The sequence below is a fragment of the Nansenia antarctica genome (genome assembly GCF_963989245.1).
Source record: "Nansenia antarctica genome assembly, chromosome: 2".
Classification (NCBI taxonomy): domain Eukaryota; kingdom Metazoa; phylum Chordata; class Actinopteri; order Argentiniformes; family Microstomatidae; genus Nansenia; species Nansenia antarctica.
In genome coordinates, this window is record NC_137675.1 from 52,299,433 (window position 1) to 52,317,389 (window position 17,957).

Consider the following 17,957-nt stretch of genomic DNA (forward strand, 5'->3'; position numbering starts at 1 on the left):
CATACTACTGTTTTATACTCAATACAAAATAAAATAATATATTTAGATGTCTTTAAAAGGCCAAACTGATTGCATCACTTATTAAGCCACTATCACTATAACAATACAGAATAAAATATATACATGTCTTTAAAAGAACAAACTGATTACTTATTAAGCCACTATCACTTATATTCTCCTTCTTGGCACCACGTCCCATAAGGCTTCCCGTCACTACTCAGGGTTTTTCCTGGCTCAAAATGAGGCGGAGGTGGTGGGTCCTTAAACGAGCATCAAACACTTAATTTCTTGCATTCTGGTGAATTGATATGCACCAATTTGTGCCCTTTCTCCATCAATTTATGGTGGAAATTTCATTATATACAGTATGTAAAGGAAAAAACAATATTCAGGCACCAGATGACCATTCAAAATATAATGTAATATAATGCAATATAAGGCTCTCAGGCATTCTGTACTTATGTATTCTCCTTGAGCAGTCAACATCAACTATCAGCTGTTTCGCTAGCAAACACGAAAGCTAACTTATTTGCGAAACAGCGCCCCCGCCACCACGTCGGCGCAATGCCTCAATTGAAATCCACCGAGTGCAGCGCTTGTAGAAAATACGACCGTCAGAGTTTTGTCGAGAGCTGGAGGCGGCTATGACGGAGGCGGCCGCCTCATAGTTCTCTATGCAGGAAAAACCCTGCTACTCTCCTCTATCCATGCCCAGCGCCATTTATTCCTTACTCCTCGTTCTAGTATAGCTGTGTCTTCGCCAGGTTTAAGAAACTTGGCTTCCATTTTAATAGACTCTTACTAAAGTTAGCGAGATAGCGGGCTGCTAAAAGCGAACGTCTCTACAAGCTAACATTACACTCATTCAAACTTCTTAAGGCCCGCCCCACTACTCTGCCTCCGATTGTCTAGAAGTCGTTGGTTGGCTTGAGCAATGTGATTGGTAGGCGGAACTGTCTCTTTGCTGAAGATGACTCTTTAAATTACGATGTAAACAAATAGCATGTGATTTTTTTTTGCTCAAAGTTCCCCCGCGCCGGAAATCCGGCACCGTGCCGGAGAACTTTAAGCCCTGGATTTTAGACAAACAGCCTCCCTAATCCAGCTACACTCACCTGGGGTGCTCTGACCCTGTTTGACCCAGGAAGCAAACGACTGCAGGAAGTTCTTGTTCTGCTGGAATGTCACCGGCTTCCCCAGCTTGGTGGCCAGGACCACCTTGGTGCCTTGGGTCAGCTGGCTGCTCAGAGAGCCCACCATGACCTTCTGGGTGGCGGAGGCCGGGGTGATGGGAGTGCCGGTGGAGGGGTTGATGGCACCAGCCTTCTGCTGCTCCAACCGTTTCTAAAACATAAACAGTGATTTAACGAACGAGCAGGTGAAGGACTGCACACAGAATACACATACTGACTCAAAGTAAGATGATTTTGCATCCTTCAACACAAATTTGCAATGACACTATGAATTTCTATTGGACAGTGTACATTAAGAATGGTTCTACTAAAGAATCATTGACACACAACTGCCAAAGTTAGCCCTTTAGAACTACTCTTTCCCAGCTCCCTGTGTTTTGTGTTTGTGGCCCCCTAGGTTTACACTGAGGGGGGGGTGCTATGTTGGGAGTCTAGATGTCACACCGTAGTGCATGGTGGAAAATTGTCTGATCTTCCCACCTGCTGAGAAGCCAATCTCTGTTGCTTTAGCTGAATCTCCAATTGGGCCTTGACCTCCTCTGCTGTCTTCAGAGCACTACTAACCTTAACCTGGTCTGCCGCCTGGGCCTTCTCCCTCTCAACCCTGCATCAGGAAAGAGGAAAAGGTTAGAAGGCAACTGACATTCAGTGGGTTACAGTTAAAAGACCACACAACCGGTGTCTCACATTAACTCTAGCTCCAGCCCAAGGCTGAACCAACATCTCCTCACCTTTCTGAAAAGGCTCTGATCTCCCAAAGGTCCAGTTCCTCCTCAGAGAGCCACGTCTCCATGACGATAGGCCCAGTCTGCTTGGCTGGCTCAGGCTTCTTGGGCCTCAGAGCGCTGGACCTCAGGCCTTTCCTCTGGGGAGTGTGAGCCTCTGCTCAAGACAAAAAAGAGAATAGGGAATTGGGAAAGAGATATACAACCCCACAAAAAGATAGAAGACTTTGATGCCATATGCCTTCACTTTAATGAGTAGATAGAGAACAACAGTAACTCCATTGGTACTGTGTCTCACGTTGCTTGGGTAGGCATTAGCCTGGACAGGTGCTTTATCTAACTTGAGAGAGGACACTAGATGGGAATAAGGAACAAGCTGACCGAGGCAAGGCAAAGCTTCCAAGATTCATGAGGCCACTGTAGGGACCGGAACAGCGGGATCCTGGGCGAATTTGAAGATGCCGTGTGTTTTCTCTTTTTTACCTTTGGGAGTGTCGGGAACGCCGAGGGGACAGATGATTTTCCTGATGCAGTATTCCGACCGGATGCCGTACGCTCCCACGTCTCGCCGTTTGATGATCTCCGTGGTTGTGATCTCAGTGTCTGAGGTTTCTAGGGAGAGAATCAGATAGATCTGAGCATCTGCACATACCAATGACTCTCATCTTCAAAATGGACACTGCTTCATAGGCATGCATGGGCTACTAAACCACAGGACAACCACACAAGCGTTTCTGATCAGTTACTGACGCTCTAGTGTTTCTAGTAATCATCACCTCATTACGTATATATATATTACTGCCACTGTCTGCATTGTGGTTGGTAAGCTAAGCTTATGATTAAAAGGATATGACATTGATTCAGTGTCCTTGCACAAGGAGAGTGCGGGGGGGGGGAAGAGAGGTACAGAGGCAGAAACAGGAGGGGGAGGACAGAAAGAGAGAGGGAGTGAGAGGAAGATGAAATAGCTGTGCACTCACCTGTGCGGGTGGTCCCCACAGCAGCGGAGGGCTTGACTGCCATGTCAGTTGATGCTCTAACAGTCCCTGCTTCCATAGAGTTGATACCATTGACATTCCTGATATAAAGCTGGGACTCTCAACTCTTGCTATCCCTGTTCATATCAGTAACAGAACAGTTAATTGCAAGTCTGAATGCTTTATACACCCCTCAAATTTAATTTCTGTACCCTGCCACACACAGCCCACACAGAGACCAAACACAAAACCACTCAAGCTAGCACTTTTCAATGCCAGATCCTTAGCTAATAAGTCTCTCTTAATCAACGACTTGATTAGCTCCTATGAACTAGATTTCTTATTTATCACTGAGACCTGGTTAGATAAAGATAACAAGACACCAATTCTTATTGAGTCAGCACCCCCCAATTTTAGAACCTTAGATGTCGTTAGATCCCACAAAAAAGGTGGTGGAATCGCCTCTTTCTTCCGAGACAGTTTTAACTGCAAACAGAAATCCTTCGGGGAATTTTTATCATTTGAATATCTTTCAGTTGTTTTTAAATGTTCCACTCGAATTATTTTTATAATTTTATACAGACCACCCCAATACTCTACTAGCTTCTTTAATGAACTTACAGAGCTTCTCTCCATCATTACTACTGAATTTAATGGTCTGATCATTGCTGGTGATTTCAATATTCATGTAGATAACTCAGAGGACAACAAAGCCAAAGAACTCTCTGTTCTGTTAGATGTTTTTGAACTTCAACAACATGTGAACCTCCCTACTCATAATCGAGGTCACACTCTGGACCTTATCATCACCAAAGGCCTAGATATTTCAAATGTTGTTGTAACTGACATTGCCCTGTCTGACCACTGTTGCATATTCTTTGACGTATCTATCTTTCCTGTTATTCAAACTATGTCTAAAACTATTTCCAAACGATATATCAATGAAAAGACCAGTGCACTGTTCACACAGGCCTTTTCCCTAGCCCCCCCACCCCAAACTTCTATTCCAACCTCAGTAAATGACCTTCTACACGATTTCAACTTAAAAATCACAAAAACCATTGATGATATTGCACCCATTAGATCCAAATGCATCTCTGGTAAGCAAAAAGCTCCCTGGAGAACTGCCCCATCCGTAAAGACCCAAAAAAGAGAATGTCGTAAAGCAGAGCGCAGATGGAGAAAAACAAACCTTCAAGTCCACTATGATATCTATAAAGAGAATCTTCAGAACTATAACTTAGAAATAAGAAGTGCCAGGCAATCATTTTTCTCTAAGATCATAAACAATAACATAAATAATGCCCGCATCCTTTTCAGAACTGTTGACAGACTAACAAATCCCCCAACACCCATTGCTCAGGAATTTCACTCAACTAGTAAATGCAATGAGCTTGCATCCTTTTTTAACAATAAAATAGAAACCATTAGACAAGGCATTAGGTCTTCTGTGTCAGGCATGAAAAACATGTCCCCATTAACAACCCCAAATAGGGCGGACATAACAACCATGTCACAATTTAACACCATTGATTACAAGACCCTAGATGAAATCATGTCACGTCTTAAACCATCCACCTGTGCCCTTGATGTCCTGCCAACAAGCTTTTTTAAAAACATATTTAGCTGCATGGCAGGCGAACTAATACAAATAATTAACACCTCCCTTTCATCAGGAATCTTCCCTGAAGCCCTGAAAACTGCAGTTATTAAGCCTCTACTAAAAAAGAACGGCCTAGACCCATTTGTACTAAACAACTACAGACCCATATCAAACCTTCCCTGTACAGGAAAAATTATTGAAATGGTTGCCCACGAACAACTTAGCAATTATTTGACCCTAAATGATCTCTTTGATGACTTTCAATCAGGCTTTCGCCCCCTACATAGCACTGAAACGGCCCTTATTAAGGTCCTTAATGACATTCGCGTAAACACAGACTCCGGAAAAATCTCAGTTTTGGTACTACTAGATCTTAGTGCTGCCTTTGACACTGTAGACCATGACATTCTAATAGATAGACTAAAAACCTGGGTAGGACTTTCGGGCACTGCCCTAAACTGGTTTAGATCCTACCTACAGGACAGAAGCTACTATGTCTCCATTGGCAACTTTGTATCTGACCAAATTAAAATGACATGTGGGGTTCCCCAAGGGTCAATCCTTGGCCCCCTTCTATTCAATCTCTACATGCTTCCATTGGGACACATCATAAAAAAGAACAAAATTGCCTACCACAACTATGCGGATGACACTCAAATCTACATAGCCCTCTCACCGAACGACTATAGTCCCATTGACAATCTCTGTAATTGCATTGAGCAAATAAACGCCTGGATGACACAAAACGTCCTCCAACTAAACAAGGACAAAACAGAGATAATTGTATTCGGTGCACCTGACAAAAGATCGAAAGTCAGTGCAAAACTTGATTCTCTCTCTCTTCACAGTAAAAAACAGGTCAGAAATCTTGGTGTAATTCTAGACTCCGATCTAAACTTCAACAGCCACATAAACTCAATAACTAAATCAGCCTACTATCACCTGAAAAACATAACAAGAATGAGAGGTTTCATGTCCAAGCAAGACCTTGAAAAACTCATCCATGCATTTGTTTCGAGTAGACTTGATTATTGTAATGGTCTACTAACAGGCCTATCTAAAGGAGCTGTTCGTAAATTGCAGCTCATCCAAAACGCCGCTGCTAGGGTCCTAACAAAAACAAAGAAATTTGAACACATTACACCAATCCTGAGATCCCTGCACTGGCTACCAGTCTCTCAGAGAATTGAATTCAAAATCCTCCTAATTACATACAAATCACAAAATGGTCTTGGACCAAAATACATATCAGATCTCCTCCCACCCTATATTCCCGCAAGGTCCCTAAGGTCAGCTGAGACAAATCAGCTAATAATTCCAAGAGTAAAAACAAAACACGGTGCAGCAGCTTTCAGTCACGCTGCTGCATGCTCCTGGAACAAACTCCCTGAAGAAATCAAACAGGCCCAAACCCTTAAAATATTTAAATCTAAGCTAAAAACCTTCATGTTTTGCACCAGTTATGATTAAACACAAACACTTCTATCAATGTCTTTTTTCCATTAACTATTGTCTTTTTAAATGTTTTATCTATTTACTTCTTATATTTGCTTTTATTCATTGTAATTTTTATTTTCTTATGCTCCTCTTGTGGAGGGATGTGGAGGGATATGGAGGGATATGGAGTGGTGTAGAGGGATGTAGAGGGATGTAGAGATTGTGGAGGGATGTAGAGGGATGTGGAGGGATGTAGAGGGATGTGGAGGGATGTAGTAGAGGGATGTAGAGGGATGTAGAGGAATGTGGAGGGATGTGGAGGGATGTAGAGGGTTGTAGAGGGATGTGGAGGGATGTGGAAGGATGTAGAGGGATGTAGAGGGTTGTAGAGGGATGTAGAGGGATGTAGAGGGATGTGGAGGGATGTAGAGGGATGTAGAGGGATGTGGAGGGATGTGGAGGGATGTAGAGGGATGTAGAGGGATGTAGAAGGATGTGGAGGGATATGATTAAACACAAACACTTCTATCAATGTCTTTTTCCCATTAACTATTGTCTTTTTAAATGTTTTATCTATTTACTTCTTATATTTGCTTTTATTCATTGTAATTGTTATTTTCTTATGCTCCTCTTGCTGTATTTTTAAATAATGCATGTAAAGCACTTTGAATTGCCCCTGTTGTATGAAATGTGCTATACAAATAAACTTGCCTTGCCTTGCCTTGCCATGTCATCCCACCTCAGGCAGGCCCACAGCAGCCGCAGCATCAGGCTCACCCCTGCCAGAGACTTGACAGTCTGGACACGGTACCTGCAGGGGGGGACACGGTGTGACTCATTGACCCATTAGGTGTGACTCGACCAAAATCACCCATCACCAGACAGAGACACAGAGAGACATGGTTCTCCTAAATGGTTTCAGTTCTTACTGTCGTGGCAATTTCACCCACCTCCATGTGATTCCATAGGTGGGTCTGGGGGAGGGATAGGGCCAGATGTCCAGGGCAGGCTTGGCATTGTAATTGAAGATGGGCACCTCTCTGATGCCCCCTCTCCTCGCCAGTTTCTTCAGGTCGTCGTTGGGCAGGACGAAGATGCTCTTCTTGCTGCTCTTGGTGACAAACTTGCGGTACGAGGGGAGGGCCGTGCCCGAGCGGGTCTTCTTGGAGCGGACGTACTTGAGCAGTGTGACCCTGTCTCTGGTGGAGTACCCTTTGCTGACCGTCATGGAGGTCACCGTAGACCCGGAGGGGCCCGACTTGGTGTCCGTCACCGTCGCCGTGACAACGGTCTTGGTCTCCTGGGAGACGGCTGCTCTGCCGACGGTGGCCGTGGTGACGGTGGTCGTGGTCATGGTGGTGAGGGTGGAGACGGCGCTGCTCCCTGACGTCGATGCTTTTCTGAGACCCTCCGTTAAGTTCTGTTTGGGGTATTACACCCCCGCCGTTTCCCTGAACGCTCTCTCATGGTTGGCCGTCGCCCCTGTGCTGACGTTGGGGTGAGCAGCATCCTTCTGCTCTCTGCTCCCTGGTCCTGTAACAGCCGTCTGCGTTGTTACCGCCGAACCTAATCTGACGTCCAGGTTATCCGTCTTTCCTGAGGTCTCAGACTTTACTGACTGCTGCTGGTCAGAGTCAAGTCTTTTGACAACCTGGTCTTTCGCTGCTGAGTCTACCTGCCCGTCCTGCGCCTTCAGACTCGTTAACGGTGTCACCGCTGACTTCACCGCCTGCTCCGTTTTGACAGAGGTCCCTGTGTTGTTGAGCTTCTCCTGGGGCTTGGAAGCGGCAGGCTTGGGCTGCAGAGCTGCCTGCTTGAGCTTCTCCAGCCTCTGCTTCTCCTCCATGGTGAACTGCTTCACCCGTCTCTCCAGCAGCCCGTCCAGCTTGGAGGCCTTGACTTTCTTCTTGCAGGCCGTGCGCAGCTGGAAGCCCTCGCTGACGTTCACCACGTCGTAGTTGAAGGGTCGGACAGGGGGCTTGGTTTCAGACTCCTCCTCCTTTTTGGGCTCGTCTTCTTCCATAGGCTTCTCCTTCACAGCAGGTTTCGTCGGCGATGAGGGGCCTCTGCTGTTCACTTCACCTGAGAGATGGAGAGAACTCCGTTAACGATCAGCCGACATGACATGACAAAGTTAATGTTTGGCAATGAAAGAGAATAAAAGGACAGTTACGACTTCTGTGTTTAAGGAATCTTTTACTTGTATATTAGGCAGCAGAGCAGGTCCATACTCTGGGTCCAGCTGTGTGGTCTGAACCAAGAACTGAGCTTTACATCAGCTCTTTTTACCCTTCGATCTATCACCCAGTCTGAAGCGGTATACAAAGCCCTAACATCTTCATGTTATATGCATCTGCATTTTATTTGGTTTGATAGTTATTGTAAGTAAGTAAGTAAGTAAAGCTTTATTTATATAGCACCTTTCATACAAGAAATGCAGCTCAAAGTGCTTTACAACAGGAATAAGAACATAAAGTGAATATAAAAACATATACAAGCATAGAATGAATATAAAAGCAGGGGAAAACAGTCAAAATAAAAGGTAAAGATTTACATTTCTTACACACTATGTGATACATGTCATACATTCATACACTACTATATATTAGTAGTCTCACTTAACTTGATCACTAACCATCAAAGATTTTGTGAAAACAAGTTCCAAATGGTTGGCCTGATTAGCATGTCTCCTAACGGCCAAGCTCCACCATGGCCATCGAGCGTTGCGTCTAATGTGCGTTGCGTCCAAAATTGGGATCAAATGCATTGTAATCAATGAAAGGTGCTCCACCTGCTGCGTAGCGTCGCGTCAGCGTTGCGTCCGATGGCTGCGTCCAAAGTAGACTTTCAAAAAAGTGGGGCGCCCACGTGGGGCGTCAATCACCGCACCTGTGGTGAACTCTTGTTGCAGGAATGGATACTCTATGTATCAGATGAATAAACGTTGGTATGATCATCATCTGACATGTCTGGAGTTTAGAATGATAAGGTTCTATCTCCGTTTAGAATGATAAGGTTCTATCTCCGTTTAGAATGATAAGGTTCTATCTCCGTTTAGAATGATACGGTTCTATCTCCGTTTAGAATGATAAGGTTCTATCTCCGTTTAGAATGATAAGGTTCTATCTCCGTTTAGAATGATAAGGTTCTATCTCCGTTTAGAATGAGAAGGTTTTATCTCCGTTTAGAATGAGAAGGTTCTATCTCCGTTTAGAATGATAAGGTTCTATCTCCGTTTAGAATGAGAAGGTTCTATCTCCGTTTAGAATGAGAAGGTTCTATCTCCGTTTGTATGTAACTAGATTTATGGTTAAGGATAGGGTTAGATTTAAGGTTAGGGCAAGGTTTAGGATTAGTGGTTAGTTAGTTGAAATGTTGTTGACAGTTAGTTGAACATCTACTGAACTAGCAACTATCTATTTGGGAATATGTAGATAAAATATTACCCTGATTGGAAAATGTTCTGTATGATGTTGTTATTGTTGTGGACATAATTGCAGTCAAGGGTGAAATTATTCCTGTATACAAAAAATGCCAGTGGAGCTAGAGTAGAACGTTGACGCAACGTTGACGCGACGCAGCAGGTGGAGCTTGGACAACGGGAAGTTGACGCAACGTCGATGGCGAGTTGACGCGACGCAGGAGGTGGAGCTTGGCCGTAACAGTCTAAATCTTACAGCAAGCATCAGGAAATGTTAAGCGTTTGTTATTCAAATGATTCACCTTGAGACATCTGGATTGTCGATGAAAGGTATGAGAAACAGATGGATATTACTGAATAAAGTACCTTTTTCTTTATCTAGACAGGTGGCGGGTGGACTTGAGACAACATCCATCTTGTCTTCAGTCTTCTCCTCCACCTGATCTTTATTATCCTCCATCTTCTCTGTGACGTTCTCCTCTTGCTTCTCTTTCAGCACCTGCCCCTCTCCTGGTGAGGTGCTCTGAGATGACTCTACGACCGACTTTAGCTTGTTGTCTTTTTCTGAAGCGGCTGGGACGGGCTCTTCTTTTTCCTGGGTTTCTGAGCCTGTCTCTGTTTTTAGCAAATCTTTCCGCTTGTTTTGGCCAGATGCTGCATTTTCTTTGCCCGTCTTAGCTGCTGTAAAAAGATGGCATTTACATAACATGAAGCAATATACATCCACTGAGCCATGCTGGAGGCATAGTTTCTGCCTCAACACCACAGATCATTAGCAGCAACATGAGACAATGGGGAATAAACAAACAGACAAGCTAAAAAATAGCCCTTTACCCTCCAGTGCTTTGCGGTAGTTGGCGTTGGTGTTCCCTGGTAGCCTGGTAACAAAGCGATGGACATGGGTCCTACTGACCCAGCTCCAGCCCCCGTACCCCGTCACTCTGTACTCCTCCCCCTTCTGCTTCCACACCTACACACAGAGACAAGCACAAAGGACAACAAATAGAAGTAGGACAAATCTACAGCGTGTCACAAACAATAACACAACATGTATTGAGGAACACAATATTTTTGGGTAATTACATTAATTTTAATTTAATTAATTATATGAATCATATAAAACACATTCAAAGGTCTCTCTATCTGAAGAATGTGTGCGGTCTAAGATACATAGTACGAAACTTAACACGGTCATTATGTCAGAAAAGGGGCTCAGATGTACCTGGTGTTTGATGGGGATGGTGTACTTCACCCAGGTGGCCTGCAGCAGAGTCTCCTCATCCTCCAACTTTTTCTCTCTCTTTTTCACCTTCTCTTTCTCCTCCCGCTCCATGGAAGTCATGCGATGCAGCCTGAGGCGAGAGAGAGAGAGAGAGAGAGAGAGAGAGAGAGAGAGAGAGAGAGAGAGAGAGAGAGAGAGAGAGAGAGAGAGAGAGAGAGAGAGAGCAAAAACAGAGAGGATAAAAATAAAACTGTTAGATAAAAACAGCAAGGTGACTCTGGCTTGTTTAGTCAGCAGCGATCCATTATGTTGTACAATGAGCTTTTTTTCACACCGTGGAAAAGCGTGTGCTACCCAGCATACATTGCTCACACCACTCTGCATTTAAAAGAGGAACAAAAGGCTTCAATGCAGTAGAGTGGTGATGCAAATCATAATTAGTCTGCTTTTGCTTTTCCTCCAAAAACAACCTCTTATCCTATTAAAAGCAACATGTGTTAGGTGTTATGTGCAAGGTCCATGTGTTAAAGAATGACGGATTTCTGACAGTCACCCCCCCCCCCCCCCATCATGGTGGTGTCCTTACATGGTGTGTCCAAGGGCATCTTTCCAGACTGGCAACATGACTACAGGTTTGATGGAACACTCCAGAATGGCCAGAGCCAAGGCAAACTCCCGGGCCTTACTGCACATCTGGACAGCTTTGATCCAATTGGTCCTGGAAATACACAGGGAGAGAAATAAGTCATTGTGTGATGGAATGACATGGCCTCCTTGCATTGCCAATTCCCAACGCATCAGGGATCATCACTACATTTGCTCCACAGAGTAAGGGGGCTGTTAGACAGTAGCCTACCTGTGAGAGGCCCAGTTGGGGTGCATGAAGGGGGCGGGCACGTTGTTCTCCAGCTGGACGATGGTGAGCCTCAGCGTGGAGACGGTCAGCACCTTGGAACCGTGGATGGAGCCGTTCCACTTGAAGTCCCCGGCGGGGGTCAGGCTGAACTTGTGGGAGAGGTGGCGCCGCTTGTCGTGGTCCTCGCGGTGCTGGTGCTTGTTGAGGGCCAGCGTGTTGGTGCTGTACTGGTTGTGGTAGACCCGGTACTTCCCCTCCTGGCCCAGTTTGAAGAAGTTGTTCAGGTTACTCTTCACGGCCAAATCTTTCTTGGCGGCGGCGACCGGGCGGGAGGCTTCACCCTCGGTACAAGAGGGAGACGTCTGAGAGAGAGAGAGAGAGAGAGAGAGAGAGACAGAGAGAGAGACAGAGAGAGAGAGAGAGAGAGAGAGAGAGAGAGAGAGAGAGAGAGAGAGAGAGAGAGAGAGAGAGAGAGAGAGAGAGAGAGAGAGAGAGAGAGAGAGAGAGAGAGAGAGGGGATAACAGACACAGAGATAAGAGGAGATGACCAACTTCAATGGGATTCTTCAATTTGATGACTGGCTGCGTCAATCGATTTGAGAGGTCCTGGTACATTTGCTGATTAAGCATCAACCTCTGGACAGACCACAGTGAGTCATACACTAGACTACTGGTATCCATTCAATGCTAATACTGCAGAGAAGGCCCAAGGTGAGAGACTAGCCTCTGAATGAACCCTCAGGGCAGCAGGCTGAGTGAGGGACACCTGGTTGGGGTCTCACCTCCTTGCCGTCCCTGGGCGTAGGGCTGCCGTCCCGGGAGCTGCCCTCCTTCAGCGGGCTCGGCCTGCTATCCGGGTTAGGCGGGTGGGTCACTATGCGGTTGGGACCCTGTCCAGACCCCGCCCCTTCGCCGTTCACCCTCTCCTTGCCTTCACCTGCAGGTCATGAAACAGATAAGTATCAGGGATCATCGGTTGATAAGAGACAGAGAAACAGAAAGATAGGGAGTCAATGACGACAAACGCAAACACCGACGAAGACACAGTACATGAGAATATATATATAACTTGATTATTTTTATATATAACTTATTAAAGGGCAAACTGCAAACACAACAAAAATATAATGCACAACAACTGACAAATCAACTGGAATAGTCTTTGTTAGCAGAGTAGACCTAATGTTAACAGAATGGACTTATACCCTTTGTCTATCTGTGCAGCGGTAAGGTGAATAATTCTAGCAGTACTGTCCAGACAGTTGTCTTGTTTAGCCATTCAACTAGGCATTATTTATTCAATGGAGAAAGACATGGAACACAATGCAATTGTGATAATAAATGTGTTCTTTGTTACTTCTTTAATTAAATTAAAGTGTACCTTTCTATTATCATACAATATTTCCTTGATTATGTAAACTCTATAATCATACAGTTGTCTTTCTATTAGTTGTCTCTGTCATACTGAACTGTTTGTTATCATCCTGAACTATCTCTGTTGCTCACCTCACCTCAGTTCTGTCTCTGTTGCTCTCCTCTCCTGTTGTCTGTCTCTCTGTTGCTCTCCTCTCCTTGTTGTCTGTCTCTCTGTTGCTCTCCTCTCCTTGTTGTCTGTCTCTCTGTTGCTCTCCTCTCCTTGTTGTCTGTCTCTCTGTTGCTCTCCTCTCCTTGTTGTCTGTCTCTCTGTTGCTCTCCTCTCCTTGTTGTCTGTCTCTCTGTTGCTCTCCTCTCCTTGTTGTCTGTCTCTCTGTTGCTCTCCTCTCCTGTTGTCTGTCTCTCTGTTGCTGCTACTTAGCTATTCGGTTGTTAAGTCGCGACGTGTTTCCGGGTCCAAAGTTGGCTGAGGCGCTGTCTTCGAAATGCCGCAATAATAATAATAATAAATTATATTTATATAGCGCTTTTCCGAGGCTCAAATACCCTGACAATATGGGGAAAACGGGAAAGTGCTGTGTCCCTTGTTGTATGAATAGATCCGAGTCTAAAAAACGATTAAACTGTCATTCTACCGCTGTAGTACACTGGTATTCTGGTGCGGAGAATTTCTGGTTTAGACCCGGAAATTGCAAAACGTCACGTTTGACGTCAGACTTAACAACCGGATATTCAGGGCTCTCAAGTCTCACGCATTTATTTATTTTTACTACCCCTAGTGGTAGTGGCCCTAGGCTGCAGCCTAGGTAAGCCTATAATCTGCGCATGCTCGGGGCGCATTTTTTGCGCCCCGACCGAGAAATAGGAGACAGCCAATTGGAGCGCTGCTACAGCTCACGTGTAAGCGAAAAGTATTTGGACTGCCATAGACTGCCATTCGGCCGGCGCCCCGACTCCTCCCCTATGTATTTTCACAGTGAATTTTACACACACACACAGATAACACTGTTTATTTTTTAAGTAACATAAGTAACAAGTAACATAACATAACATACAGTATATATGGGGCTGCGTTGAAAGGTGGGGGCGGCGCCCTAGCGCCCTTTATTGGCCTGCCGCCACTGACTAAGGTGCCTCTTACCTGGCACTGAGGGAGTGGTGGTGGCAGCTGTGACGGGGGTTACAGCAGCGCTGGCCGGGGTGGCGGGGCTTGGGGTGGCGGGGGTAGTGGTAGCAGAGGTCGGGGTGGTGACGGCGGCTGTAGGCGCTGAGGCCGGGGAAATGGGGGTGAAGAGGAAGCGCTGGACCTGGCCGCTGAGCATGGCCGCCTGCATGAGCTGCTGGCCGGGGCCGGGGATGACCGTCACGCCCTGGGGGATGACCTGCAGCTGGCCCGTGGTCTGGCCCTGCCCCTGGATCACCACCGTCAGACCCTGGTTCCCTCCCTAGAACCAACACACACCGTCAGCGTTAAAGAGCGGGACACAAACCCAGACATACCGTACCCATCTCACACTACCCTGCTGTATTGGACCAGGCTATACTGATCCAAGCTGTACTGAACCAGACTATACTGAACCAAGCTGTACTGAACCAGGCTATAGTGAACCAAGCTATACTGAACCAAGCTGTACTGAACCAGGCTATACTGAACCAAGCTATACTGAACCAAGCTGTACTGAACCAAGCTGTGCTGAACCAAGCTATACTGGACCAAGCTGTACTGAACCAAGCTATACTGAACCAAGCTGTACTGAACCAGGCTATACTGAACCAAACTGTGCTGAACCAAACTGTACTGGACCAGGCTGTACTGAACCAGGCTGTACTGATCCAAGCTATACTGGACCAGGCTATACTGAACAAACTGTGCTGAACCAAGCTGTACTGAACCAGGCTGTACTGAACCAAGCTGTACTGAACCGAGCTGTACTGAACCAAGCTGTACTGAACCAAGCTGTACTGAACCAGGCTATACTGAACCAGGCTATACTGAACCAAGCTATACTGAACCAAGCTGTACTGAACCAGGCTATACTGAACCAGGCTATACTGAACCAGGCTATACTGAACCAGGCTATACTGTACTGAACTATGCTGTGCTGCTGTGCTGTGTTACGGCCAAGCTCCACCATGGCCATCGAGCGTTGCGTCAAATGTGCGTTGCGTCCGAAATTGGGATCAAATGCATTGTAATCAATGAAATGTGCTCCACTTGCTGCGTTGCGTCAGCGTTGCGTTGCGTCCGATGGCTGCGTCAAAAGTAGACATTCAAAAAAGTTAGATTTTTGACGGTGGACGCAGACGTCACAATGAGACCAATTGACAATTGACCAATGACAGTGGAGCTAGAGTAGAACGTTGACGTTGACGCAACGCAGTAGGTGGAGCTTGGACAACGGGAAGTTGACGCAACGCCGATGGCGAGTTGACGCAACGCAGCAGGTGGAGCTTGGCCTTTAGACGTCCACCACAGTTGCCAGAACTGTGCCAGAGAGGACGATGGGAAAAGAAAACATCCAAGCCAGCACAGTACCGTTTGGGTCCACGTCGGCCCGATGGTGAGAAAGAGGTTACAGACATAGATAGAACACAGCTACAGTGAGAGGGGGGGCAGTCAGTGAGCCAGAACACAAAACTAAGACAAATCACACAATCCACGGGAAAAGGGAGAGATTGTAGAAACACCAGCCCCAGATCTACCCAGGTGATGATGAACTTGCTAACCTTTTGTCTGTCCATAGAGTTTCCTGGCTGCTGAGTGAAGTTTCAAGAGAAAACGATAAATGTATGGGCAGTTATGAGGCAGACATACAATAAAGAACGGCATGGCATAGTAGCATATGCTAACACCATCACCATAACTACCAGCACCGTCATCAAAGAGACGTTTGGGTGAGTCAGTCAATTGAAAAGACTGATTGAATAATCTGACAGAGAAGCAACCTCTACCGAATCAAGAGGAGCTCTGTGTGTGTGTGTGAGAGAGAGAGAGAGAGAGAGAGAGAGAGAGAGAGAGAGAGAGAGTGAGAGAGAGAGAGAGAGAGAGAGAGAGAGAGAGCACCCTCACCTGTGCTCCCTGCGTTAGCTGGCCTTGCTGTGGTCGTGGACCCTGGGGGGTGGGCGGGGCCGGGGACTGCCCTGGGGCTGGGGGGGCAGCGCGGGGGGGAGGCATGGCCCCCACCAGCCTCTGTCCTGCAGTGGTCTGCATGGGACTGGCACTAGAGACGGCTGTGGACACAGGCTGGCCCCGGATGATCTGAGCCACCACCTGCTGGGACTGGCCTGGAGAGGAGAGACAGGATCAACAAGAAATTGTAAAATGATAAATGGACTGCACTTATATTAGCGCCTTTATCCAAAGCGCTTTACGACGGCCTCTCATTCACCCATTCACACATACATTCACACAGCAATGGAGGCAAGCTACCATGCAAGGCGCCGGCCCGCTCACTGGGAGCAATTTGGGGTTCAGTGTCTTGCACAAGGACACTTCGACATGTGGCCAGCCGGGGCTCAAACCGCCGATCTGCCAACCTTGCGATCATTAGACGGCGTAATGTAGGTATAAATGTAGGTATAATCAACATGTTTCTAGTTCAAATTTGACACCAACAAGCAAGCCACGTGAAATGAGGGTAGAAAACAAAAGCAGCATTTATTAGGCCGAATCGATATTTGCTCTACGTATAATTTAATATAGTTTAATAAAGTTTGCGTTTTCATAGCAGCGGTCCACCGACGCCCATGCTGAGTGGGAGAGTCATGCAGCCACGGGGGGTTGGGACGAGGGAGGGACAGACCGCAGAGAAGAGAGGGAGACCTACTGGCTGGGAGAATACCTTGTTGTACCACCAGGGGGGTTCTGATGATGGTTTTGCCCATGGCGGTGGCCTGCTGCAGGGGCGAGCGGATCCCCGTCATGCCTGGCCGGATCTGGGCTCCGGTGGTGATCACCTGGGCAAGAGAACCACCAGGGATAAGTGACACTGTACACTCATTTACACTCACTTAAGTTAATTAAAGTTACCCCTCTTTCACACAGACAGAGAGACCGACAGAGAGAGAGAGAGAGAGAGAGAGAGAGAGAGAGACAGAGAAAGAGAGAGACAGAGAGAGAGAAACAGAGGGAGAGAGAGAGACACAGAGAGAGAGAGAGTCAGAGAGAGACACAGAAAGAGAGAAAAGGAGAGAGAGACAGAGAGAGAGAGAGTCAGAGAGAGAGACACAGAGAGAGAGAGTCAGAGAGAGAGACACAGAGAGAGAGAGAGAAGGAGAGAGATACACGCACAGAAGTAGAGAGAGAGCGACATGGCTAAGGCTAGATGGACGTAGAGAGAGAGGAGAGACAGGGAGCCGGGTGTCTACCTGCTGAGTGGTGGAGGCGGCGGTGTTGGGCCTGATGTTGATGGCGGCGGTGCGGGGCTGGAATGTGGAGTAGGTCTGCATCCCCAGGACCTTCTGCTGGACCTGCACCACACCTGAGGAGGAGAGGCAGCATGTTACTGGCCATTCACACCCAGGCCTGGAGCAGCAGTGGAGAATAAACAGTGGCGAGGCATGTGTGTGTGTGGGTGGTTCACTTCTGTCACTGCTTTAATAATGAGTCTAACAAGAGGCGAAAAGACAGAGGCAGTTCATTTTAGGAAAAGCTTTTGGAGGAGCTGTTCCACTTTGACAGGAACACTATCCCCATGGTAACAACACGTTCTTTTCTTTTTTTTTTTTTTTTTTTAAACGAATGATGTGGAGGAAAGACAATCTGCTTGTTCTGTCCACAAACAAAGGGTTCTATTTTGCCTGGACAGTGTTTATGCCTAATGCATCGCCTCAAAATCAGAATAACATGTCTTTTCTGTGCGCAAATCTGCCTCACATCCCCCTCGTTCAGGCAGGGAGTCAATGTGCCAGTGTACCAAAGTAGGTCAAATGACAACCAAACTGTCAATCAGAGCCATCTGCTGTAGAAATTCCTCTGCCCCTCTTGCAGATGATCTGAGCAGATTTCATTGACCAAGCACGGCAGGTCTCCTGTGTTTTGTCAGTGGGACTGAGTCCAAGACACCAAGAGGAAGCCTCCGTGGGATCAATATTCTGACAGGACAACCTGTATCTATTACAGACAGGCTGGGGATCCCAGAGGAGTCTT

The 17,957-nt window shown here is 46.5% G+C and overlaps 1 protein-coding gene across 1 annotated transcript in view; it reads right to left on the reverse strand.

Moving 5' to 3' along the window:
* The window catches only part of LOC308150258 (uncharacterized protein), a gene marked incomplete at both ends in the record, with an annotated part of 103,083 nt that overhangs the window by 15,846 nt on the left and 69,280 nt on the right, over positions 1-17,957 (reverse strand). The window contains 17 exons of the mRNA XM_080523109.1: positions 1,090-1,344; positions 1,674-1,797; positions 1,925-2,075; positions 2,402-2,530; positions 2,899-2,934; positions 6,643-6,746; positions 6,886-7,355; positions 7,512-8,017; positions 10,191-10,326; positions 10,579-10,708; positions 11,165-11,296; positions 11,435-11,775; positions 12,217-12,371; positions 13,950-14,253; positions 15,879-16,093; positions 16,651-16,765; positions 17,177-17,289. Coding sequence (XP_080379235.1) covers positions 1,090-1,344; positions 1,674-1,797; positions 1,925-2,075; positions 2,402-2,530; positions 2,899-2,934; positions 6,643-6,746; positions 6,886-7,355; positions 7,512-8,017; positions 10,191-10,326; positions 10,579-10,708; positions 11,165-11,296; positions 11,435-11,775; positions 12,217-12,371; positions 13,950-14,253; positions 15,879-16,093; positions 16,651-16,765; positions 17,177-17,289 — 3,416 coding nt within the window. The remainder of the gene's footprint in view (positions 1-1,089; positions 1,345-1,673; positions 1,798-1,924; positions 2,076-2,401; positions 2,531-2,898; positions 2,935-6,642; positions 6,747-6,885; positions 7,356-7,511; positions 8,018-10,190; positions 10,327-10,578; positions 10,709-11,164; positions 11,297-11,434; positions 11,776-12,216; positions 12,372-13,949; positions 14,254-15,878; positions 16,094-16,650; positions 16,766-17,176; positions 17,290-17,957) is intronic.